General features: G+C 53.3%; 2 protein-coding genes across 5 annotated transcripts; one reads left to right on the top strand and one right to left on the bottom strand.

Annotated features, from left to right (window-relative positions):
• The first annotated feature begins 2,880 nt into the window (after nucleotides 1-2,880).
• TNFAIP1 (TNF alpha induced protein 1) lies at nucleotides 2,881-12,906 on the top strand. Of its 3 annotated transcripts, XR_013968162.1 has the most exons (8): nucleotides 2,881-3,005; nucleotides 6,008-6,325; nucleotides 6,889-7,058; nucleotides 7,456-7,545; nucleotides 7,622-7,674; nucleotides 8,458-8,653; nucleotides 10,082-11,354; nucleotides 11,795-12,906. XR_013968162.1 is itself a non-coding variant. In XM_080826408.1 (7 exons), the coding sequence occupies exons 2-7, from the start codon at nucleotides 6,121-6,123 to the stop codon at nucleotides 10,316-10,318; spliced, it is 951 nt and encodes a 316-aa protein (XP_080682534.1). In that variant the 5' UTR covers nucleotides 2,881-3,005; nucleotides 6,008-6,120; the 3' UTR covers nucleotides 10,319-12,906. The 3 variants fall into 3 exon arrangements, 2 of the variants coding, with proteins under 2 accessions (XP_080682534.1, XP_080682535.1); XM_080826408.1 differs by having other exon boundaries at nucleotides 10,082-12,906; XM_080826409.1 differs by having other exon boundaries at nucleotides 2,928-3,017; nucleotides 10,082-12,906.
• Nucleotides 12,907-13,082: 176 nt separating this feature from the next.
• On the bottom strand, nucleotides 13,083-22,742 carry POLDIP2 (DNA polymerase delta interacting protein 2). 2 transcript variants are annotated; one of them, XR_013968161.1, is made up of 12 exons: nucleotides 22,487-22,742; nucleotides 20,820-20,901; nucleotides 19,225-19,322; nucleotides 18,436-18,532; nucleotides 18,208-18,283; nucleotides 17,646-17,753; nucleotides 17,057-17,193; nucleotides 16,270-16,296; nucleotides 15,970-16,095; nucleotides 14,689-14,768; nucleotides 13,573-14,147; nucleotides 13,083-13,409 (listed from the first exon to the last, which is right to left on the bottom strand). XR_013968161.1 is itself a non-coding variant. In XM_080826407.1 (11 exons), exons 1-11 carry the CDS (start codon nucleotides 22,645-22,647, stop codon nucleotides 14,033-14,035), a joined length of 1,107 nt encoding a protein of 368 aa, XP_080682533.1. In that variant the 5' UTR covers nucleotides 22,648-22,742; the 3' UTR covers nucleotides 13,083-14,032. The 2 variants fall into 2 exon arrangements, 1 of the variants encoding a protein (XP_080682533.1); XM_080826407.1 differs by having other exon boundaries at nucleotides 13,083-14,147.
• Nucleotides 22,743-22,805: the final 63 nt, after the last annotated feature.

Below are 22,805 nucleotides of genomic sequence, written 5' to 3'. Positions count from 1 at the left end.
CAGCCCATTCCTCTGCTCCCATCTCCCCCAGCTGTTTCCCTTTGGGCTTCCTTAGAGAAGATCTGTCCCAAATGCCGTGATTATGGGAGTAACTTCCCAGAGCAGGTATACCATAGGAGGAGCAATGGTTAAAAAAAATAAAGTCCCCCAGCCACCAGAATTCATTTTCAAGACAGCCCAAAATCCAAATTTAGAGAAGAAATCTGATTTCTTTTTTAAGATTTTTTTTAAAGATTTTTATTTATTTACTTGTCAGAGAGAGAGCAGAAGCACGGAGAGCTACAGACAGAACTGGTAGAGCAGGCTCCCTGCTGAGTAAGGAGCCCGATGTGGGACTCGATCCCAGGACCATGACCCGAGCCGAAGGCAGATGCTTAACCAACTGAGCCACGCAGGTGTCCCAAAATCTGATTTTTTAAAAGATTTTATTTATTTATTCGACAGATAAAGATCACAAGTAGGCAGAGAGGCAGGCAGAGAGGCCGGCAGAGAGAGAGGAGGAAGCAGGCTCCCTGCAGAGCAGAGCCCGATGCAGGGCTCGATCCCAGGACCCTGGGACCAAGACCTGAGCCAAAGACAGAGGCTTTAACCCACTGAGCCACCCAGGCACCCCCAAAATCTGATTTTTAAAGGAAAGTCTTAAATTCAAAATTTTAAAGGAAAAACCACATCTAACACTGTGGGCCAACTAATGCAATTCTGTAGGCTGCCCATGTATGACTGTGGCCCAAAGCCCTTGGCCAACTGTACTTCACTGAAGGAACCAGGCTAGCATCTTCCTTTTGAAACATTTTAATCATCCCGAGCTTCCTTTTAATCCAGATTTTTAAAAGATCCATCTTCCTGCTGTTCTGTTACATTTACACATACAGTCGGAGCATTTAACACCTACCGGGCCCAGACCAGCTGCTCTAGAAAGCCTCCAGTAACCTAAGGGATCAAATATCTGCTCCCACTTCCACTCCCTTCCCTGAGAGGATGCATTTATTCAGAAACATTTCTGATCTCTGGGCAGTAAACAATCACAAGCGGTGAGGATAGTATGAGGAAAAGCACATGGGCTATATGAAGCTGCAGCAAGAGGACAGAATTCATATCATTCATTTGATGTCTCAACAAAAGCTTCTTTTTTTTAAACAATTTTTAAAGGTTTTATTTATTTTTTTGAGAGAGAAAGAAAGAGGACAAGCAGGCAGAGGGGCAGAGGGAGAAGCAGGCTTCCCGCTGAGCAGGGAGCCCAACATGGGGCTCAATCCCAGGACCCTGGGATCATGACCTGAGCCAGAGGCAGATGCTTAATTGAGTGAGCCACCCAGGTGCCCCTCAACAAAAGCTTCTGAAAACGTGACACTCAAGCTGAGACCTAAAGAATATCCAAAAGTTTGCCAAGTGCGGCAGGGAGGAAGCATTCCAGGCAGAAGGAAAAGCATGTGTGAAGATCCTGAGGTGAAAAGAAATGTAGTGCATTCCAAGAGTCGAAAGGCTGGCGTGGTTAAAACCCAGTGAACAAGGCGGAGTGTGGAACAGGGTTAAGTCTAGATGGGAAGGCCAGAGCTGGTTCATGGAGGGCTCTGAAAGCCGCAGTCGTGAGCTTGGATTTGATCATAAGGGTAGCCGGCAGCCCGCAGTTCTCAGTAAAGAGGCACAGAAATATCTCCCTTTTAGAACGATCACTCTGACCTAGGATGGAGAATGAACTGGAAGGAACAACAGTAGGGCTACACCTACCTTGTTCATCACTGTAACCCTAGCATCTAGCAGAGTGCCTGCACATACTGGGCACCTGCACTCAGTAAATGTCTGTGGAACGAATGACTGGAAACAGAGAAGGCTATTACAGTAACCAAGGCTTGGAGCTGAAGAAGTGTTCCAGTTTGCGGTGTCACGTAAGTTGATGGCATTTGGTAAAGGACTGACTGGATGTAGGGGTTTGGGGATGAGGGAAGGAAAGAGGAAAGCAAGATTCCCATGTATCGGGCTTGAGCGCCAACTGTATGTTCGGAGGGCAGAGTTGAATGAGATGGATAGGACCGGAGAAGGAGGGCAGGGAGAGGGTTCCCAGCCGACCGTCAGATTCCCTCCCAACTCCCACCACACGTGCGTGTCTGGACATCTGAGGAGCACCGGGCACAAGAACCGCACTGAGCTCCCGAAGTTAACTGCAGCGACATTCTCTCCACCCCTTGCTCTCCTAGATCCACTCCCGGCCCCGCGAGCAGGCGCCATCCGCGGGGTAAGGGGAAGGGGCACCGGGCACACAGGAAGACCTGGGTGATGGAGCTGGCTAACTACACTAAGTAAACGCCTTGAACTTATATGAGCTGCAGTTTCCTCACAAGACCATTGCGAGCATCAACGCGGAAAGCTCCAGGTCCAAGGTGGGCGTCGCACCGCTCGCAAAGAATCGCGCGGAATCCCCACGTTTCTTTCGGCCTGTCAGGTTCACTCGCCCCAGGTCCGCCCGCGTCCTCCGACCCGCAGTCGCTGCCTACCTGCCAACCCCGTAGCGGCGGCACGCTGCCGCCCGGGCTGATTCCCGCAGCCCGGTTCTCTCCCGGGTCAGCGGCAGCCGGTGCCTCGCCCGCCGGCCTCAGCTGCTGCCACGGCTACAGAACCTGTTTACCCGTAACGTCATTACCTGACCGCGGAAGTACTTACCCTGCCCAACCCGCAGAGCCTGCTGGGAAACAGGCCCGATAGGAGGGAAGGCTGCCTACAAGATCCAGAGGCCCTTGCGCCGGAAAGGCTGCCGGAAGTAGCTGAGCGCTCACCCCGAAATGCTCTCAGGGGCCCCTCCCTCCCCCGTGATTGAGTTCTGGGCAGGGCCAGCTTTAGAGTCCCAGGCTGAGGGTAGGGCGGGGTTGGGCCGCGGCTTAGGGCGGAGTCCGCGGGCGGAGGATGTGAGCTCACAGCCCCGGATTGCTGGCGGGCAGGCGGCCACAGCCCAGGGCGGCGCGGGGTCGGCTTGCAACCCAGCTGAGAGGAGAAGCGCCCCCCCGGGGACGGTGAGAGCCGGGGTGCGGATGCCCTGGGGGGCAGGATGGACGGGTCCCGAGCTGGAGCAGAGATTCCCACCCAGTCCTGGGGGAAAGGCGTGGGACGGCGTAGGGGAGATGGAGAGCTCAAATCCTCCACTGGGATGGGTGTCAGAATCGGTCTCAGTTTCTCGGTCGTGAGGAGGGGGTGCGGGCCGGGGAAGACTCACCACAGATCAGAGAGTTGGGTCTCGCTAAATCTTTCCAAACCCTTTGGACGAAGCTTAAGATTTACACCTAGGATTTCTGCTAGATCCGCCCCCTCTCTCCAAGATCGGTTACCCGCCCGCCACCACCAAGTGTGATGGGTTTCTGGGTACTTCTTCCTTTAGGACTCCACCTTCTTTGGCCGCGGTTGTCCTGCCCTTTAATCTGCTTAGGTTCCCATTAGCCTCGCTGAGAGAGACTCGGATACGCCCTCAGCCCCAGGCATCCCCAAATATCCACACACAAAGTCCGGAAGGAAGAGCTGTGAGGCTATCAATGGAAACTTCATTCTCACTGGAATTACTTACCGAGGCGTCACCTGCCACAAGATTCCTGGAGCCCAGTGGTCTGGGAGCCCAATGGTCTGGGAGGAATCCGAGCGGGCAGCATCTGAGCTGACGTCATCCAGGGGCTCAAAGCAATTGCTTTGTAGGCCCTGTTGGCCACTGCCTGGCCTTGAGTACCTTTACTTTGGCAGAACGTATGTGTGCTTGCTTTGAACCTAGGGAAACTGGAGCTAGACCCAAAGTACATTGGGAACTTGATAAAACCTGTTAAGGGGTGGACTTATGCCTTTGCGGTGAGCCGACAAAGGTGAGGTGATTTCATACTATTCATGTGTTACTTGGGGATTAGGCAATCTGCTGGCAAGGGTTCATCTCGTCCATACTCCGTCCTTCGGGCAAATGAGAGGCTCCTGGACAAACCACCGAAGAAATTAGGTACTTCACAAAGCACCCGCTCTGGTCCTTCCTTGGACATTCCTCCTAGGGGCCTACCTAAATCTTTTTAGGGACAGTTTTCAGTCTAACAAACTGACATATATTAAATACTTTCAGATGTGCATGGCATTGTGCACTGCTTCTGGATCTCACTTACAGGAGGCAGCATGCAACCGTTAAGCTTTCGCACGATTGTGAGGACTACAAGGCAATTTCACCTTTTTTTCTGTCTCTGTTACCAACACTGCAGTCCGAGCCTTCATCCCTTGCAGAGACTCCGTTTCCTCTGGTATTCCTGCTTGCTCTCCTGCACCCTTATGATCCGTTCTCTACCAGGCAGCCAGAGTGATCTTTTCAAAATGTAAATAACTCAGATCCTGTCACTCCCTTGCTTCAAACCCTCCAATTGATGGCCATCACAATTAGTATAAAATGCAAACTTTTTCATATGAAGCAGCCCCTGCGTTGTCTGACTTTACATCAAGCCAGCTTCCCCCTTTTCTATTCACTAGACATCTTGGCCTTATTTCTGTTCCTAAAACTTGCGGCTAACTGAGAAACTTTGCACTCACTCTTCCATCCATCTGGAATGCTCTTTCAGACTTCAGCTGGAATGTCACCTTCCCAAAGAGGCTTTCCCTGGCCCCATCCATCTTAGGACTTCTCCCTACTCACTCTCTTATCACCAGCTTAGTTATTGCATTTCTTACCTTCTGGAACTGCTCGCATATTTATTTTCTTGCTTATTATGTATATCCTCCCCTTAGAATGTAATCTCTGTGAGGCCATGACTTACTTGTTCTCTTCTGTATCCTCAGTGCCCGGCACATAACAGGGCACAATAAATGCTAACTCTTACTATTTTTATTCTTGTTAACATTATGTTGCTTCTTTGTACTCCTTGAAGGCAAGGTTCATATCTTTCCATCTCTCTGTCCCTACCGCCTAACAGAGTAGGCACTCAGTCCTATTTTCTCGCTGTATGAATTAAATGAAGTAATATGGATATTAAGTTGCCTAGACTAGTACCTAGAACATAGTAAACTTGCAGTGAATGTTTGCTCTTTTTTTCCAGTGGATGAATTGTAGTGATTCCTTAGAAAACCAAGACATATAATAAAGAATCTAGCTCACGAGGGGTGACCTGGCTCTGCCCTCCTTTGCTTCCCTCACTCCTCCCTCCCATGAATGCCTATCAGTGTTTCAGTTTCCAGATCACTTCATAGTTGTTTTGAGATTTACCATCTGATCTTTTTGAGCCCCTTCTCCCCAGTCTTGTGGGCAGGGAAGAAAGGAAGAGATAGGGCTGGGCCTCCTCTCAGGAAGAGGTAAAAATAACCATCCTGTAGTTGTTCTGTCCTGGAAAATGGTGACAATTTCAGGAACCTGGGACAGGGCTGGGACCCAGAAAGGGGAAGGTCAGGAAACTCCACTGGGGCCAGGGGAACCTCTGCCAGGAACACTAGCCGGTTCCCTCCAGCCTGGCTCATTCCATGCTCTCCTAAAGCTGCTTTTACTTTGCTTCCCGAAGCCAGACTTCGGTAGTGCTCAAAGGCTGCTTCTGAGCCTGGAATATTTAGAAAGGAAGTACATCCTGTCTCCCTCTGGCTCCTGGGAATCTCCTGCGCTGGCAGGATTCCCGGTACGTTTGGTGGGAAGTCTTGGGTCCTGGGAACCTTGAGAAGCAAGGAACGAGAATTGGACTGTGGTTCCCCAGGGTAAAACTTCAGCTGCCCCGTCTGCTCCTCAAACTGTCTCAGACTAACTCCAAGGGTTTGTTTGTCCTCCTTGCTGCCGAGAGCTGAGCTGAGGCTCAGGGAGGCCGGCGAGATGGTGGGCAGGCTCTGGGAGACTGTGCTGGTTCCTGGTACCATAAAGAAGAGCAGGAATGTCTTCTCTTGCTGTTGCCTCGGGCCATAGCCTCTGCCAGGGAAGTCCTTTGCTTGTCAAGGAGAGAATGACTGCATGGTCTCCTCCCGTCCCCTTGTAGCTGAGGGCTTTGCTCTGCTAACTCCTGTCTTGTCTCCCATCTCCTGCTCACAGTGCTGAGAGTATGAGGCTCTGGCCTCCACTGGCCACTCACTCGTGATCCTTCCACCACGGCGGAGCCTTCCAAGCCGACCTCCTGCCGTGTGGTGATCTACCTGCAGCGGGAGATGTCAGGGGATACCTGTCTGTGCCCAGCCTCGGGGGCCAAACCCAAGCTGAGCGGCTTCAAGGGAGGAAGCCTGGGCAACAAATACGTCCAGCTCAATGTGGGGGGCTCCCTGTACTACACCACCGTGCGGGCACTAACCCGGCACGACACCATGCTCAAGGCCATGTTCAGCGGGCGCATGGAGGTGCTGACCGACAAAGAAGGTGAGGCATCGGGGCTCGTTGGGCCAGCCAAGGAAGGAAAGAAGTGTTCCTGAGGAAGCGAGTTTGGGGCAGGTCTCAATCTAGACTCTAGATTCCCTCTTCCTGTTACCCAGTGCAGATCTCCTTCACCTGGAGTCTTGGGTAGAGCCTCAGAATTCTTGGAGGTTGTAGGTAGAAGGGTGTGCACTTACACATTTTCCAGGGTGAAGATCCATACTTCTTAAATATTCCCAAGGGACTAGATGCTCCCGAGAACCACGGCTGTAGTGAGTGGGCAGGACACAGAAAGCAGGCAGGTCCTGGCCAGCGTGGGCCTGAGCGCTCCTGAGCTGAGACCTCCGTGAGCTGCCGCGTTGCCTGGAAGGCCTCTGTCCCCTGCAGTCCAGGCCAGCCCGGGTGGAAGAGAACAGCCACAGGCCAAAGAGCTGGAGGTGGTGTTCCCGCTCCTGTGACCCTGTGCTGCGGGCTGCCCCCAGGCTAGTCAGGTGGCCTAGCGGGCAAACCGCTGCTCATTCCTGGAGGCAACGAGTAACCAACCCTGTGTGGCCTGTCTGAATCCTTAGGCTGGATCCTCATAGACCGTTGTGGGAAGCACTTCGGCACCATTTTGAATTACCTCCGAGATGACACCATCATCCTCCCACAGAACCGGCAGGAAATTAAGGAACTGATGGCCGAAGCCAAGTATTACCTCATTCAGGGGCTGGTGAGCGTGTGCCAGACTGCTCTGCAGGTATGGAGCTGAAGAGGGCTCAGGTCCAACAGGTTCGGGGTCGGCCCCTCCCTGCAAGGCCATCAAGGTCCAGTTCCCAGAAGGTCACGTGACTGGTAGGGTTGGGGGTCCAAACCTCACTGTCAGATATGCGGGGTGCTGCCCAGGCAGCCAGTCATTTGGAAGGTGACGGACTTGGGCAGTAGGGGACTGAGCCTAGTTTCCAGTTTCTCCGACTTGGTATCTGGATTTTAGGTTTTCTGGAAATGGGGTTCTGCAGTTCCTATGGCCATATGCCTCCTCGACAGGCAGAGGGTGGCCTTGGCAGAGGGGCTCCGACAGCTCCTGGGGAAGGCCTGGCTTAGCCTGGCAAACAGGAGAGCTTAGAAAAAGATTCTTGGTTGTGTGTGTCACCCAGGACAAGAAGGACTCCTACCAGCCTGTGTGCAACATCCCCATCATCACCTCCCTGAAAGAGGAAGAGAGGCTCATCGAATCCTCCACCAAGGTACTGGGACCCCGGAGGGCTGCGGGCAGGGGAGGATGGGACCCTGGCCTGGCCCTCACGCTCTCCTCCCTCCCAGCCCGTGGTGAAGCTGCTGTACAATAGAAGCAACAACAAGTATTCCTATACCAGGTAGGGTGGACAGCTGGGGGCTGGGGGAGGGGGCAGGGCTTGGGGAAGGGCGGCAGAAGTAGCTAGAAGGACTAGGCAGCCAGCCACGGGGCAGGAGACCCGAGAAGCCACCTACACTCCTGGCACGGTTGGCTAGGGTCTGGGTCTCAGGCAGGAAGAACAAAGAGAGAAGGGAAGTGAGGGCAGAAGCGTTTGGAACTGGGTGCTGGGCCCTGGCTGGGATCTAGAGGAGAATAAACCGGAAACCACCCCCACCCCCTCACCCCCCTACCCCCTAGCTTGTCCTGTCAGGCAGCACGCCAGGGGTTTTCCCGGAATTAGCTTCTGGTGTGGAGGAGGGACCCTGGAAGCCCGTGGCTGGGACTCCTCCTAAGCCAAGCTCTGTGCTTCACAGCTGGGCCACCTTCTCCCTTGCCCAGTGTCCCCTCAGCCGGCCACAGTTAGGTAGACGCCGAAGGCCGCGGACTCATGGAGTCCCCGCGGACAGACGTGTTGCCGACATCCCCCCTACAGCCAGCGAACAGACCCTCCTGCCGTGATGGCTGCGAGCCTCCCTCCTTCGGGGCCAATGAGAGGAGACCACCCTCCCTCAGTTCTCCCTGCTTTAACTTCCAAACAACTCCCCTCCTCTTCCTCACAGGCCCCCAAACCCAGAGGGTCCCATCTGACCTCTTGACTTTTCCTCAGTTCTGCATGATGGGGAGGAGGGGACACACCCAGTCAGCACCCTCTCTTGTGCTAGAATCTCATTCCCAGGCCCACTGGCCTTCTTGGGTTTCCCAGCAACTCGGACGACCACCTGCTGAAAAACATCGAGCTGTTTGACAAGCTCTCCCTGCGCTTCAATGGCCGAGTACTCTTCATCAAGGATGTCATTGGCGATGAGATCTGCTGCTGGTCCTTCTACGGCCAGGGCCGCAAGCTGGCTGAGGTGTGCTGCACCTCCATCGTGTATGCCACAGAGAAGAAGCAGACCAAGGTGTGGGGGGCCTCCCTTTGCGCAAGTGGGGGCGGGACGCAGCCCAGGGCAGCCCCAGCTGGGCCTTTCATCACTGGGAGTGAGAGGGCGTTCGGTTTGCTCTGTTTTCCCCAGACTCACATGATGGTGCTGGGCAAGGACAGTCAGTTCGGGGAGTTCGGGGAATGGCCTGGGAATGCTTTGTCCTGGTCAGCTGAGGGGCAAGAACAGCATGGTGTGGCGGGAAGGACTGGGTCTTTGGAGTTGGCCCAATTTAGGTCTGAATTCTGGTTCTACCGTGGACCTGTTTTCTGGCCTCATAACAAGCTGTTTAAAGCAGCAGGGCCTCAGTTTCCTCACCTGCGAACAGGGGCCTGGTAGTATGCAGTCAGTGGAACTATTAGGAGAACGTGGCAGTTCCTAGGAGCAGCAGTGTGGGGTCTGATTGCCTCTCTGGCCCCAGCTAGTAGGGCATTCCTGTCACCAGCTCAGCCCCTGTAGTAACAACACAGCGCCAGGTGCATGTGAGGGATTTGACAGGTGACAGTTAACGCAAACTCAGCAAACCCTGTTCTCCCGGTCTGCAAGCTGTTGGTGTCCTCCCCAGAGGGGAGCTGCTCCCCCCACCCCCGCCGCCCCGCCATGTATGTGTATCAGAGGGGGCAGAGGCCTCTGCTGGGCGAGGAGGGCAGCCCACTCGGAGAGTCATGGACGCAAAGGGCTCGGAGCAGCCAAGCTCGTGTAGCACCCGCTTGGCCCCCAGGCCCCTGAACTGCGCAGGGCCGTCTGAGGTTTGCGGGGGGACAGCTTACAGGGGGTAACCCTGCTTCCCCCTGGCATTTTGGGGGTGCGGACTCCCGTGTGCACTTAACGGAGTCAGGATTCCAAAACAGGTCACCTTCCTGAGTGTTTTGTCTTTTGTGAACTTGAACTTTGACTCTTCACAGCACACCTGTGAGACAGGCAGGGCTGGAGCATTCTCCGTATTCGACGGCTGAGCGAACAGAAGTCAGGTTAGGCTAGAATCCAGCTGCCTTTCTGTCTTTCATGTTCACACTGGCTCTCTGAAGTAGGTATTGGCCTACTCTCTGAAGTAGGTATTGGTTTTACACGAGAGGAAACTGAGGCCCCGCCGCTCATAATTGCTGGAGCAGTATTTAAGCCTGGCTCTGAGCACAAGGCCAAGTCCCTAACCTCCCCACATGCTAGCCCGCTGGTCTGGGGCTGGGCAGGGCACAGGTGGCGTGCTAGTCTTTGGCGTCCTTTTGTCCACGAATCCAACTCCCCACATCTCCAGAGAGAGGCTTCCCCTCCCTCACGAGATGGAAAGCTACCTGTCTTGGGAGAGCGTTTGGGAGGAACTTAGCCAGCCCAGGGGCAAGGACCCTGCCACATTGCAGCCTCTGTGGGATGAAACCTCACTCGGTCCTCTTGTTCCCCTGAGCCCAGGTGGAATTCCCAGAGGCCCGCATCTATGAGGAGACACTCAACGTCCTCCTCTATGAGACCCCCCGAGTCCCTGACAACTCCTTACTGGAGGCCACCAGCCGGAGCCGCAGCCAGGCTTCCCCCAGTGAAGACGAGGAGACCTTTGAACTGCGGGACCGGGTCCGCCGTATCCATGTCAAGCGCTACAGCACTTACGATGACCGGCAGCTCGGCCACCAGTCTACGCATCGCGACTGACAAGACCCTGAGGGAGTCAGGGCACGGAACACCCTGTCTCCCGTCCTGTGGAGCCCTGCCCCATTGGCCACCCCACGCTGCTGCTGGCTCGGTTTCTGCTCCAGCACCCAGAAGCATGACAGGAGGGCAGAAGGCCTGGGCAGGAGAGGGACCACATCCCTTTGCCCTGCTCCCTGAGCACTTCAGGATGACCCAAGTCCTGGACCCTTTGCTCACCCTTCCTGACAAGGAGCTGTGTCTGCCCCTGGGGCAAATGGGCTGACCTGCCCATGTCCCACGAGAACAGTCCCCTTGACCCTTGCTGAGTGTCCTTTGGCTCTACTGAAGGGCTACCTTTAGGCCTCTGGGGAGGTCTGTAGGGAATGGGCTCGTTCTGGTGCTGTGGAGGCCCAGTTTCTTATAGAAGGTGGGGCTCCTTTTTCCTTGAGGTCTTTAAGCACAGGCTTCATGACTTTGGTTTTTAAAAAATTACCTAGGAAATGAATAGCTTGAACTCTAATAATGAGGGGACTGGGCATTTGTGCTACCCCTCTAGGGTACCAAGACCCTGGGTAGGGCTGAACCCTTGGCCTTCCTTGATGCCTTTGGCATCTGTTTCTTTAAAGCACTTTGTACTCTTATTCAATTTGTATTCTGCCCTGACCCACATCGTCTTTTTCTGACCCTAACCCCTCTTCCCTGCAGAATCAATCTGAGAGAGGGGCTAGAGGAGCAATAAAACAAAACAAAACTGACTAGCTTTGGCTTTGCTGGGCTGGCCAAGCAGCCGGCCCAGAGAGCATGCAGGAAGGAAGGACATTTAGGTTGGGAACTGTGGTCCTAATAATGCCCATGAGAAAGGACATTTTAAGGTCATGTAACGGACTCCTAGGGCCTAACATGATTGCTCTTTTTGATTCTCTTGCCCTCAGCTACAAGGCATGCTTTGCTTTACTTTCTGGAAACCCAAAGGGCCATTACAGGGGCCAGGAGCATGAGCCACAGTGGGAAGGCAGTGGAGCCCATGAGCGCTGCACTCGGATGCCCATCAGCTGAGGTCAGTGACCACCAGCTCTGTGTTCCCAGCAGCCCTGTGCAGAGGTGGCATGTGCTTGGCTGTGGAGCCCCTCCCCACCCCATATCACTGGTTTTGTGTCCCCGCTGAGGATGGTGGTTCTGCCCAGCGCTGAGTCTGGACACAGGGTGATGGGAGCAGCCTAAATCCCTTCGGAGGCCGGGTAACGTGGCTGTGGAGCTGCCAAGCCCCAGCTCTTGGGCAAGGGTGCAAGTTCCTCCTTGGGGCTTTTTCTCACTACCTGATGTTCGGCTTGGTCCTTGGGAGACTGCTTATCCAAATTCTTTTCCAAAGGAATGCCATCAGGGAGGGACTGCGCAGCTGGCCTAAGAAAATGCCATACCCCATAGTTGCTGAGCGGTAGCTACTCTGAAAGAGGCACAGGTTATTAAGCTCCTCTCCCCTGACGACTGTCACTCTAGCTAAGTGACCTGCTTGTGGCCGACCCGATGGAGCCTATGGGCAAATGCCAGACCTGCGGTTCGCAAACACCCACAAGGACCTGAAATGACATGATGAGGCGGGGGAAGTGTGACTAACCAGGTATTTTACACTTGTCACAGCCTTGAATGTGTAGATTTTCCAGTGAGGCACCCTGGTCATCAGCTCAAAACACTTCTTCGAGCCCTGAGTGGAGTAACTAGATGAAGACAAATCCTTTTCTTTGGCCAGATTCTGGCCTTTGGCTTTGTGGTTTTCCCACAGAGACTGGAATGCTTTCTGCCTGAAGCCACTGGCCTATTTCCTCTGCTACCCTCCTGAGGCCCTCTAATACTCAAAGCCCCAGCTTCCCACTGAGGTATTTTAGTGCTTGTTCTTTGACCTCCCCAGCCCCAGCCTCTCTGCTGCTTTGACATTTAGATCCTCAGCTCTCAGTGGTGACTAGCCTTTCTTCCCGAGAAAGCACAATAATCCTGGACTGATCAAAAATATCTCCCTGGTCTTAAAAATACTAACGTTGAAATCACTGAAGTAGTCTTAGCTTCTTTAATCAGACTTTGTGGCATAAGGGTTGAGGGAATTTTCTTTGCGTTTCTCAGCCCCATTCAGAAAGCAGCTCTCAGGGGCGCCTGGGTGGCTCAGTGGGTTAAAGCCTCTGCCTTCGGCTCAGGTCATGATCCCAGGGTCCTGGGATCGAGCCCCACATCGGGCTCTCTGCTAGGCAGGGAGCCTGCTTTCCTTCCTCTCTGTCTCTCTGCCTAGTTGTGATCTCTCTTTAAAAAAAAAAAAGAAAAGAAAGCAGCTCTCAGCTGTGTGAATTTTTCAACTTGGAGCAGCCCATGGGAGCGCAAACAAGGAGTGCAGATGAAGGTCAAACTTTGTCAGTTTCTGAGAAAACTGGAAGCCTGCTATTTACCACTGGTACCGGGACTGGGCTTTATTACATTTCTTATCTGACCAATGTCTGCCTAAAGGATGGCCCAGGTCCTGCCATGAGAGAACATCCCCTTTGTCACTTACCTGCAATCCCTTGTTGCTCAGCACAGGTGATGGAAACAAACACTAATTTCTAATAAAACTGTGTTACACCGCTGTGGTACAGAGCCATGCTTGCAGTGACCAGAGCTGGGTCAGCTCACTGTTATGGACCTAGCTCTTGTATTCCTCCTGTTCACCACCTTCCTTGCGTTCTCCGAGTCCGAAATCCTATTGCACTCAGTTGCCCTAAAACCCAGGCTCCCCCTGGTGGAGGATTAAGGACAACACTAATAAGGGCTGGAACTGAGATTTAATATTAAGAATAAAACGACCTCTTTAACAATCACTATGGTAGTAGAGAAGCAGGAATCCCTACAATTCAGGGGGAAATGCAGCACATTTCATCTCTGGCTCTTAAGGATCTGTGAGCAGCTCAGAAAGTAGCTTGGCTCTGTCGCCATTCATACATACCTAAAGCTTCTCAGCTGAGTTTCTCCATTTGTGGTCTGGAAAGGACTGACAGACACAGGCTCATGGCTGGCAGGCCTATTATTCCAGGGACCTCTCATGGCTTGCCCCACTCCTTCCCAGGACCAAGGAGACCAGCAATGCCAACGGCTGACCAGTGCGGAGAACCCCTAGCTTGATGCTGGCCTCCTGCTCAGCACTTGGCAGAGGGAAAGGAAACAAGAGTCCAATCTAGCCCTCACCCCACTGGCTGAGAGGCACCATGACCCTGGGAGACGTTCAGCCAAGCCCGAGCCTCAGGGGAGAAGCATACACTCTAGCAGATGGGGCAGTTTCCTGGAAAGGCAGCAAGGACAGCAACCAAGGGCCCCACTCAGCGTCAAAAAGGGAGCCTGAGAACCCAAGGGGGCAGAAATGGCGAGGGTGGCCAAGTGTGCGCTGGTTTATTGACCAAACCTCATATTCCAAACAACTTGTGGGACAGGCCAGGAAACCCAGGCCTGTGGCAGCTGAACACAGAATTCCTGGTGGAAAGGTTTACTGGAACACAGTGTAGCCAGGGCTTACGGGGGAGGCCAGCCTTGGAGGAGTCCTACACAGGTCTTCTGGAGAAAACAATTACACCCACCCGCTGAAAAAGAACCCCACAACCAAATGGTGCAAACGATAAAAGAGACCCACTGTGGCCCATGGTGGATAGAGAGTTCTGCAGCAATTGTGGGAGGAGAGCTGTTCTTCAGAGGCCAGGCCTAGGCACTCAGGCCTCAGCTGGCCTACCAGTGAAGGCCTGATGGTGGTGTCTTCTCATCTTTATTGCTTTCCAAGGAGAAGGGAGGGATCCGGACATCAAAGTGGGAGCCATCAGGCCTCTCGAAGCGGAAAGTGCCCCTGCAGGTCAGAGAGAAGGCGGGTTATAGGGAGTGACGGCAGAGGCCCTACTGAGGATCTTGAGAGCCCTAAGCCCTCGGCTCCAGGACTGAACACAGCAGGATGAGCTCCCCTCAGCCTGGTTCACGTCAAGATAACACTGGTCTAGAAACCCGAGAGCCCTTCCTGACCCTACAAGAAAAAAAACACAGCTGCCCTGATTCTGGCCCTTAGATGCAAACTGCGTAAGCTACCCAACCATACTTTTAGGTTAAGGAGTGAACCACCAGGGGAAAACCCAACTACATGGGCAACTCAGTGCCGCACCAAACCACCAAACCTCTCAGGCCTAAGTCCTCAGTCCGTGAAATCACAGGAACTAGAACATAGTCAGAAAAAAATCCAACAAGTCCCCCACGACAACGAACAGCAGAAAAACTCCACCTCAAGATGGAAGCCGGCCCAGATTTAACGGCAAACTCTGAGCTCCCATGTTTCTGAGCTGCAGCTGTGTCTGTGGAGCTGGGGCACCCCGTCTCCCAGCACGTGCTCACTCACTCACCACATGTGCCCACTGGAAGCTTGCAAGGAGACGTGGCTGCTGTACTGGAACGCGGGCTGCTCCTTGGATAACACGGGTTCCTATAAGGGTTCAGGGGAAATCGGTAAGGCCAGGCCAGCTCCCCATACCCTGGGGTCATAGGCCGACTGCCAGTTCATCAGGAGGGTGCCCCTTTTGGCCCCCTACGATGACTGCCTGCCAGTACCAGCCCCCCCACCCCAGAGACCAGCCACTGACCTGGGTCTTGCATTCTGATACTGGGAAAGAGAACCTCAGACTTAACATCTGAGGCCACTGGGCAAAGATACTGGGCAGAAAACCTCCTTTGTAAACAGCCCTTCCAGAGTCCACTCACAAAGTGCGTGGGTGCTAGGCACTGTGGTGGTGCTCTGCAAACCTTGGCTAACTTAAACCTCCCAGGAATCATGAAGTAATAGGCGTGAGTCCCCTTTAACAGGAAGAAACTGAGATTTTTTTTGTTAAACTGGCCCAATGTGGGGAATAAACCACAAACAGCTAGCATTCAGAGCCAGACTCTCTCACTCCAAAGCCCTGGTCTCACTCAGCATCCCAATTCCCTGCTCATGGGGAGAAATACACGTTAAATGTGGTCGCTGGCCGTTTCTCAGGACTTAATTTCTCAGGAGACACGGTGGGGTAGTACAGGATTTGCAAAATCTGATCTCTTCATGGACCAGCAGAAGCAGGTGTGTTAAGAGGCAGAGGCAGAGGAGGGGTGCCTGGGTGGCTCAGTGGGTTAAGCCTCTGCCTTCAGCTCAGGTCATGATCTCAGGGTCCTGGGATGGAGCCCCACATCGGGCTCTCTGCTCAGCAGGGAGCCTGCTTCCCCCCCTCTCTGCCTGCCTCTCTGCCTACTTATGATCTCTCTCTGTCATATAAATAAATAAAATCTTTAAAAAAAAAAAAAAGAGGCAGAGGAAAGACAACCAGAAGCAGAGGCTGGGGCAGGTTAGGGGGAGGAGCCCCACAGAAGGGCACAAAAGCTCTGATGTTGGACTCCCCTGGATTCAAATCAAGGTCCTGCCATTACCAGCCACAGGACCGGGGGCCAGTTACTCACTTTGCAACCTCTCTCTTCAGCTGTGACTCAGGCTGTAAGAAACCATCTCAAAGGGTTGTTGTAAGGTGTCACCCAAAGCAGCCCAAGGCATCCCACAATGAGCCTCTGTCCCCAGCCACAGAGGAGAGGAGAGCAGGCACTGAGCCCCCAGGCCTGCCAGGAAGGACCAGAAGCAGCATTACTGGCCTGATGACGCTCACCCTTCCCACCACGCCTCGGCCTCGCACTGTCTCCAAGGTGCCAGATAAACTGAATATCCTCCAGTGTCGCTCCCGGAGCTGCACCACGTCACTGTCGAGGTTCTCTAAGCGGATACAGTAGCGCCACTGTGGAGGGTAGAGGACAGAGTTCACAGCTGACAAAGAACAGACCTTGGGCTAGCCTACCTGGAATTCTACGAAAGCAAAAGGCAACAAAAAGGGATATCCGCAGTGCATAGACCCCTCCCGCCAGAGCCAAATTGCCCCCCTCCCAGCCCATCTACCCAGGTACACACTCACCCAGTAGACATGGGAATTCTGAGCTTCCTGGGGGGGAGAAAAAAAAGAATTTGAGTCCCAAAGGGCAGGACCAAGTCTGTTCCAATCAAGAGCTCTCCAAATGAGGAGGTGTATTCCAGGAAGGTTGCAGAGACAGAACAATGCCACAAGTGTCTGTGGGATGGTGACTGGACTACGGCCAACAAGCCCCAAAGGAGGCCTCCTCCCTCCTTCTTGATCACCAACAGAGCTGGGTGCCAATGGACGTCAGCCACAGGGCCCTTCCCCTTCTTACCAGTCTTCCAGCCAGCTGCTGCCCCCCACCCCTGCAATCACAGCTGGCCCAGGCCATGGCCCTCCTCGGCCCTTCCACAGCCCAACACTGTGACAACACTTGATAGGTTCTGTGCTAACCTCTCCCACTACCATGGGCTCCTGAAAGGCAGGGACGGGGTTTCATGTTTACTAGAGGCTCATAGCCAGGCAAGAAAGAGTTCAACAAACATCTGACTAACGCATACCGAGTGTGAACATCAGCCTCTACTGATTTAAACAAGTACTCGTATGTTCTTCATGAACAGGAAGCCTTTGAACCAGAAAGAAGAGGGTCAGCCTGGAGGACTCTGTCCCATAACTTGAGGGTCTTGCCGCTCTAGATCCTCAGAGTCCACCCACTATGTGCAGCACTTGGAAGCAGAAGCACTAGGCACATGGTTTAAATGTGGAACCCACTCCAAAGTCACACTGGGGATACCAGAGAAAATCTGGGGGCCCACCCCAAGGGAAGGGACCCAGGCCAGGTACACACCCTCATGCCCATGTAGAAGGGGATGACGGTGACACGGATGTTCTCGGTTGTTTCCCGGTGGACATCAGAGAGCTCCAGCCAGGGGTGATTCTTCTCTTGCCAGGCCCGGAGCGTCTCCCGGGCCACAAAAGGGGGTGCTGGGGCAAGAGAGGACTAGTTAGTCCAGGCCAGAGTCCCGGGTGTTCTCCAACTGCCCCTCCTAGAAAACTCTTCCAAGTGAGGGCCCAGGGAAATAAGGCACCCAAACTGGAAGCAAAAACACAGGCTGGAAGAAGGCACAAGGCCACCAAGAATAAGCCCTGAGGCATTATGGGACATCCTGGGAAGAGAAACGGGCTGGGAGTGAGGAGCCCAGGTCTTCAGACCCTACTGTAACCCTGACCTTGCGACTCACTAGCAACCCTGAGTCCCTTCTTCTCATCCCTGAGCCTCAGGTTCCATCTATTAGGAAGAGACAATAGCCATCTGCCTGACAGACCTAATGGGAGGCTAAATAAGGTTGTGGATATACAGCTTTGAAGCTACTTGTGTGATGCCGTCTTTGAAGAAGGGCCCTCCCATTCCAGCTTCCCTTCTTGAGAGAGCTCACCTTTTGTCTGGTCGTACAGAAGAAATCTTTCAAACAGCTCATGCTGGATGGGAACCTGATCTGTGGAGGTATAGGGGAGGATGTCTTCATGGCTGACATAGTCCAGGCCTGGCACAGAGAGGGAAAAGAAACAGTGAAACTCACACAGGAAAAGAGAAGAACAAGACTGAGAAGAAACACAATGCTGGCCTTGTCTCCAAGTGGGACAAGCCTGGCACCATTGCTCTCAGCTTCTATAATCCCTCCTAGCAGATTAAAGGACTTCGGAAAGGCATCAGAGTCTTCTCACTAAGACACACCAGGCCTGGGGCGCCTGTGTGGCTCAGTGGGTTAAGCCTCTGCCTTCGGCTCAGGTCATGATCTCAGGGTCCTGGGATCGAGCTCCACATCGGGCTCTCTGCTCAGCAGGGAGCCTGCTTCCCTTCCTCTCTCTCTGCCTGCCTCTCTGCCTGCTTGTGATCTCTGTCTGTCAAATAAATAAATAAAACCTTTAAAAAAAAAAAAAAAAGACACACCAGGCCTCTCACCAATAGGCATACTCAGATAGATGTTCACTACTCACCTGGGATGGCATAGAGGGCCCGGCTATCATCATGGTTAGCCAAGAAAGTCACAGCTTCTGTCTGAGATCTCTGAGACTAAGGAAAGAAGCAAGTCAGATTTTCTTAGTCACATTCCAGCCCAGTGCTGATCTGGGCTCTCTTTGACCCTTCTCCCTCCCTCTGTCTCCACCAGGTTTAGGCCTTTCCCAGGGAGAAAAACCCCAGGCCCAGCCACCTTGCTTACTTACTATATGTGGACAGTCTCGGGCATCAATCAGCACTTGATAGTAAGTGTGAGTTTTGCCTTTCACCTCCTTAGAGCCATGGCCTGCAGGATTCTCTGCTCTACAGGGTAGGGGAAGAAGCCCAAGATCACCCCAAGAGAAACAGAAGTGGTGCCTGCCCTAGCTCCCTACCACCTCCTTACCTAAACGGACTAGTTAGTGCCTGATCTGAAGGGGCTCTGGCATCAGCTGGGTACCTGCTCAGCAACATCCGGGCCCAGCCCCTCCCCAGTCAGAATGTGGAGGACCCATGGCACAGAGTCGCTATTTGTCTTAGTCTCTGACTGTTTCTTGGAAGGAGGGGACCATGCCGAGAAAATCAAATTGCTGGTTCTATCCCTGGAGCCGCGAGTACCCCACTCTTCTCACATCCCTGGGGTGGTCTGTGATTACTTCATGGAACTACACCTTTTCTTTTTTAATGTACTCTAATGATAAGAGACGGAAAGACAGATTCTAACTGAACATCAGAAAATCAAGGAAATTAGTCCCTCAATGCCTTCTGGGCTACTTATAATGCAAATAGAAAACAGCTTGGGAAGGCATCCTGGGGAGGCCTAAAGGGACACTCTGGCTTCAGACTGTCCCTGGCACTCAGCACTTTTGTCTCCATGGTGTCCAGGAAGTACTCTGTGACTGTTCCGATGGCCCAGGAGGATGTTCAGTTCCCCCCAGGACCCCAATTATGTACATCATCCATGAGTCAGGCCTCCTCCTGAGGGGACCATGAGGCACAATGACAGGGGTACTTACTTTTCTGGAGCTGTAGAAGCCACATCCCGGTCATACAATCTGGCCTGCCAGGGAAACAGGACAACACCTCGGTAGCCAAAAACACTATGAAGGAAGAGCTAGGAGGAAAGAGAGCCTCAGTGAGTGTGTGGTCCACAACTCTTTTTTTTTTTTTCTTTTTTTTTTTTAAGATTTTATTTATTTATTTTACAGAGATCACAAGTAGGCAGAGACAGGCACAGAGAGTGGGGGAAGCAGGCTCCCTGCCTAGCAGAGAGCCCAATGTGGGGCTCGATCCCAAGACCCTGGGATCATGACCTGAGCCGAAAGCAGAGGCTTTAACCCACTGAGCCACCCAAGTGCCCCCCACAAGTCTTTCCAGGTGGGACTCAGACCACTAAGCAGCACAAGTAGCTGGCAACCCCAGCACGAGGTCCTGCCGATCTTTCCCTTGAACTCAGTGATTCACCCCCACCAGCTTCAGAATACTCTTATCCCCCCTTCACTGGGCTGACTTCTGCTGATCTCTTAGATGGTAGCCTAAAGCTCTAGGAAGACTTCCCTGACCTCCCCTCAACTCAGCACAGTGTATAACCACTGACCCCATCATAATTCCTTTCTAGACTGCCAACTCCACGAAGGCATTGCTTTTTTTCTTTTTTTCTAAAATATTTTATTTATTTATTTGACAGACAGAGATCACAAGTAGGCAGAGAGGCAGATGGAGGGCAGGGGGAAGCAGGTTCCCCGCTGAGCAGAGAGCCCAATGTGGGACTCGATCCCAGGACCCTGAGATCATGACCCGAGCCAAAGGCAGAGGCTTTAACCTACTGAGCCACCCAGGTGCCCCAGGCATTGCTTTTTGATTCAAGTCCAACAGACAACACCAGGTCTATTGCAGGAAGGCAAGAAAAGGGGAGTGGGAAGTTGAATAAACAAAAAGTCCTTACTTACAAGGGGCCTAAAACTATCTCAGTGCATCTGGCACAAAGCTGATACAAAAACTCTGCACCCACAATTTATATTACACTGCAATCAGTTCAACCATGACAAAGTATCAAAGGTTTGCTTTTCTTTCTTTCTTTTTTTCTTTCTCTTTTTCTCTCTTTTTTTTTCCCCCTTTAGCAAGAGAGGAAGGGGAGAGGGAAAGGGAAAGGGAGAGAGAGAATCTTAAGCAGGCTCCTCACCCAGCCCAGACCCAGATGCAGGGCTCTATCCCAGGACCCTGGGATCATGACCTGAGCCAAAACCAAGAGTCAGCCACTGAAACTTGTGAGCCTCCCAGATGCCCCCAAAGGTTTCCTTTTCTGAAAGCTCCCTCCACTGGCTTCCTACCTTTCATGAACTTACAGGACTCTTCAGCAACCTGGCCCTCTCCTCACTTTGGTCCAAATTATCTCTATCCACGCTAACTTGGAAAGGGAACCCTCTGACACATGAAAAGGATTCACAACCAGGAAAACAGAAACCCCATCTTAAAAAAATTTGTGATTCTGCTCTGGCACTAAACACCAAGGCAGAAAACTGTAACATTCGGGTCTAGGACCAAAACTGACCCTTTCAGAAGCAGGGCGCACCTTGAAAACACATATAAGATGACCCAGCCCAGCACTCACCTGCCCAGTCTCGTATTTTCCATTCTGTTTTGGCACCTCAAATACACCAACCGTCTCCAAAACTTTGCCCTCTGGTCGGTTTCTGGTTAGGAAGGAAAAGAACAAGCAACTGAAAAGAAAAGCTGAGAAGGTAATGGTACCTACACCATCAGAATAAGCTACTAGGACACTGAGGGGACAGGCAGTGAGAGCAGAGAAGTTCAAAGCACTGAGGGGGGGTGGTGAAGCAGATAAGGGTCCTCCCAAACCACCACTCCAGATTCTGCCTTTCGTTCTTGGAGGTCCAGCCACAGGCCCTGCCTCAGTTTCTCTGTTAGGTCTGACTGCTCCCAGATCACTTCCTCCTCTCTTCAGTCTCAGCATTCCTCATATCATGCCCTTGCACCCTGCTTATTTATACCCCTTGCCTCTGTTTCTTCCCTGACCCATTCTCCTGACCTCCCACAGCATTTTTTTTAAAGATTTTATTTATTTATTTGACAGAGATCACAAGTAGGCAGAGAGGCAGGCAGAGAGAGAGGGGGGGAAGCAGGCTCCCTGCTGAGCAGAGCCGGATGTGGGGCTTGATCCCAGGACCCTGAGACCATGACCTGAGCCGAAGGCAGAGGCTTTAACCCACTGAGCCACCCAGGCGCCCCCTCCCCCACAGCATTTTAACCGCCTTTCCCACCTTGCATTTCTGTTATTTGTGCCCAGGTCTTATCTCCACTAGAGACTGTAGGTTCCCTGGGAGCAATGCCTGTGTTTGATTAGCTGTGTTCCCCCTCAGAGACGAGCGTGTGAAACATTTGTTTTTTTATAATTCCAGCTCTGTCTACCCCCCCCCCAAAACTGTAGCCTTTACCCTACCGTTGAACAGTTTAGCCATCATCTCCAGATGTCCTACCACACTCTCTGCATTGCACCTAGTAGTCTCTCAATCTAGTTTTTGTTCAGATTCACATCACCTTTCACAGGGGTCTTACACTGCAAATATTTATCATCTCTCCCCAATACCAGTGTCTGATTTCAGCCACCAAAAAGTCAGTTCTCCCTGGTCTCCCTGGACAGGGCTGCTTTTTCTAGGAGTCCTTCAAAGACCTGCTATTCTTAACATTTTGGGGATGTGAACCTTATGCTTCCTCTCACTTGATCCTCCAGCCCCAAACTGACCTGCCTGTCCCATCGCTAGAGACAATGCTCACACCACTCCCCATGGCCTCATGCCCCCTCGCCAAGTCACAGAGAAAGAACCAATCTCCCCAAGGTCACGCCGAAACCCGGAACCCACGCAGGGCTCATTCTCAAGAGTCCGGTTTCCCACTTCGAGCATCTTTCTGAGGGAGGTCCCAATCCGGGGCTGAGGGTTCAAGTCAGGAGCCCTGGGGTTTAATTAAAAGGCTGCCCACGAACAACAGCGCTCGAGATCTCCACTTGGGGAGGTAAAATTCGCTCCGAGAGGGTTACTAGCTCCCCCTCAGAGCCAGTACTGCGTAACTCAGGGCTCTGGGCCGCGCTCCCTTCTCTGCTCCTGGCACACATCCCAGGCAGGGCAGGTCGGCTCCCGGCCGGGACCCTCTCCCGAGTAGAACTTCAATCACCCTCGGCCGGTCCGGCCTCCTGGCCTCCTCCCTGGCTGGAACAAGCTCCCTGGGCTCCACGTACGGGCCCCGCGCTCCGTCCCTCACCGGGACGAGAGGTGCCTCCGCGTCGTCGTGGTCGCCGCTGGTGGGAAGGCCCCAGCTCCACCTGCCGAACAGAGCGGCCTCGGCCCTCGGGCCCCGGTTAGCGAGCGGGACCACCAGCGGCTGCCCACCGCCAGGGCCCGCCGGGCCACACAGCCCGCCATGTCCCGCCCGAGCGCCTGCTCTGCTGCTGCCACTGGGCCCAACCCGCGGCCGGAGGCGTTCTGCCCCCGCCCCACACTGCCCCGCGCTGCGTCCCCGCCCCCTTGGCCCTCTGCCCCGCCTCAGCCCGCCCCGCAACCTCCATGCTCCTTCCGGTGAG

This window comes from Martes martes (assembly GCF_963455335.1).
Source record: "Martes martes genome assembly, chromosome: 16".
In the NCBI taxonomy this organism is placed as follows: domain Eukaryota; kingdom Metazoa; phylum Chordata; class Mammalia; order Carnivora; family Mustelidae; genus Martes; species Martes martes.
The sequence above is the reverse complement of the archived record's forward strand: the minus strand, read 5'-3'. Positions and strand labels throughout refer to the sequence as shown.

Coding starts and splice junctions, on each gene's coding strand:
- POLDIP2 (XM_080826407.1), bottom strand. CDS start 22,647: ATGGCGGGCTGTGTGGCCCGGCGGGCCCTGGCGGTGGGCAGCCGCTGG. Junction 16,297..17,056: donor CCTTCTACATGGGCATGAGG/GTGTGTACCTGG, acceptor TCTCCCCCCCAG/GAAGCTCAGAATTCCCATGT. Junction 14,148..14,688: donor GCTTCCAGTGGGCACATGTG/GTGAGTGAGTGA, acceptor TCTGACCTGCAG/GGGCACTTTCCGCTTCGAGA.
- TNFAIP1 (XM_080826408.1), top strand. CDS start 6,121: ATGTCAGGGGATACCTGTCTGTGCCCAGCCTCGGGGGCCAAACCCAAG. Junction 7,059..7,455: donor TGTGCCAGACTGCTCTGCAG/GTATGGAGCTGA, acceptor TGTGTCACCCAG/GACAAGAAGGACTCCTACCA. Junction 7,675..8,457: donor AACAAGTATTCCTATACCAG/GTAGGGTGGACA, acceptor TGGGTTTCCCAG/CAACTCGGACGACCACCTGC.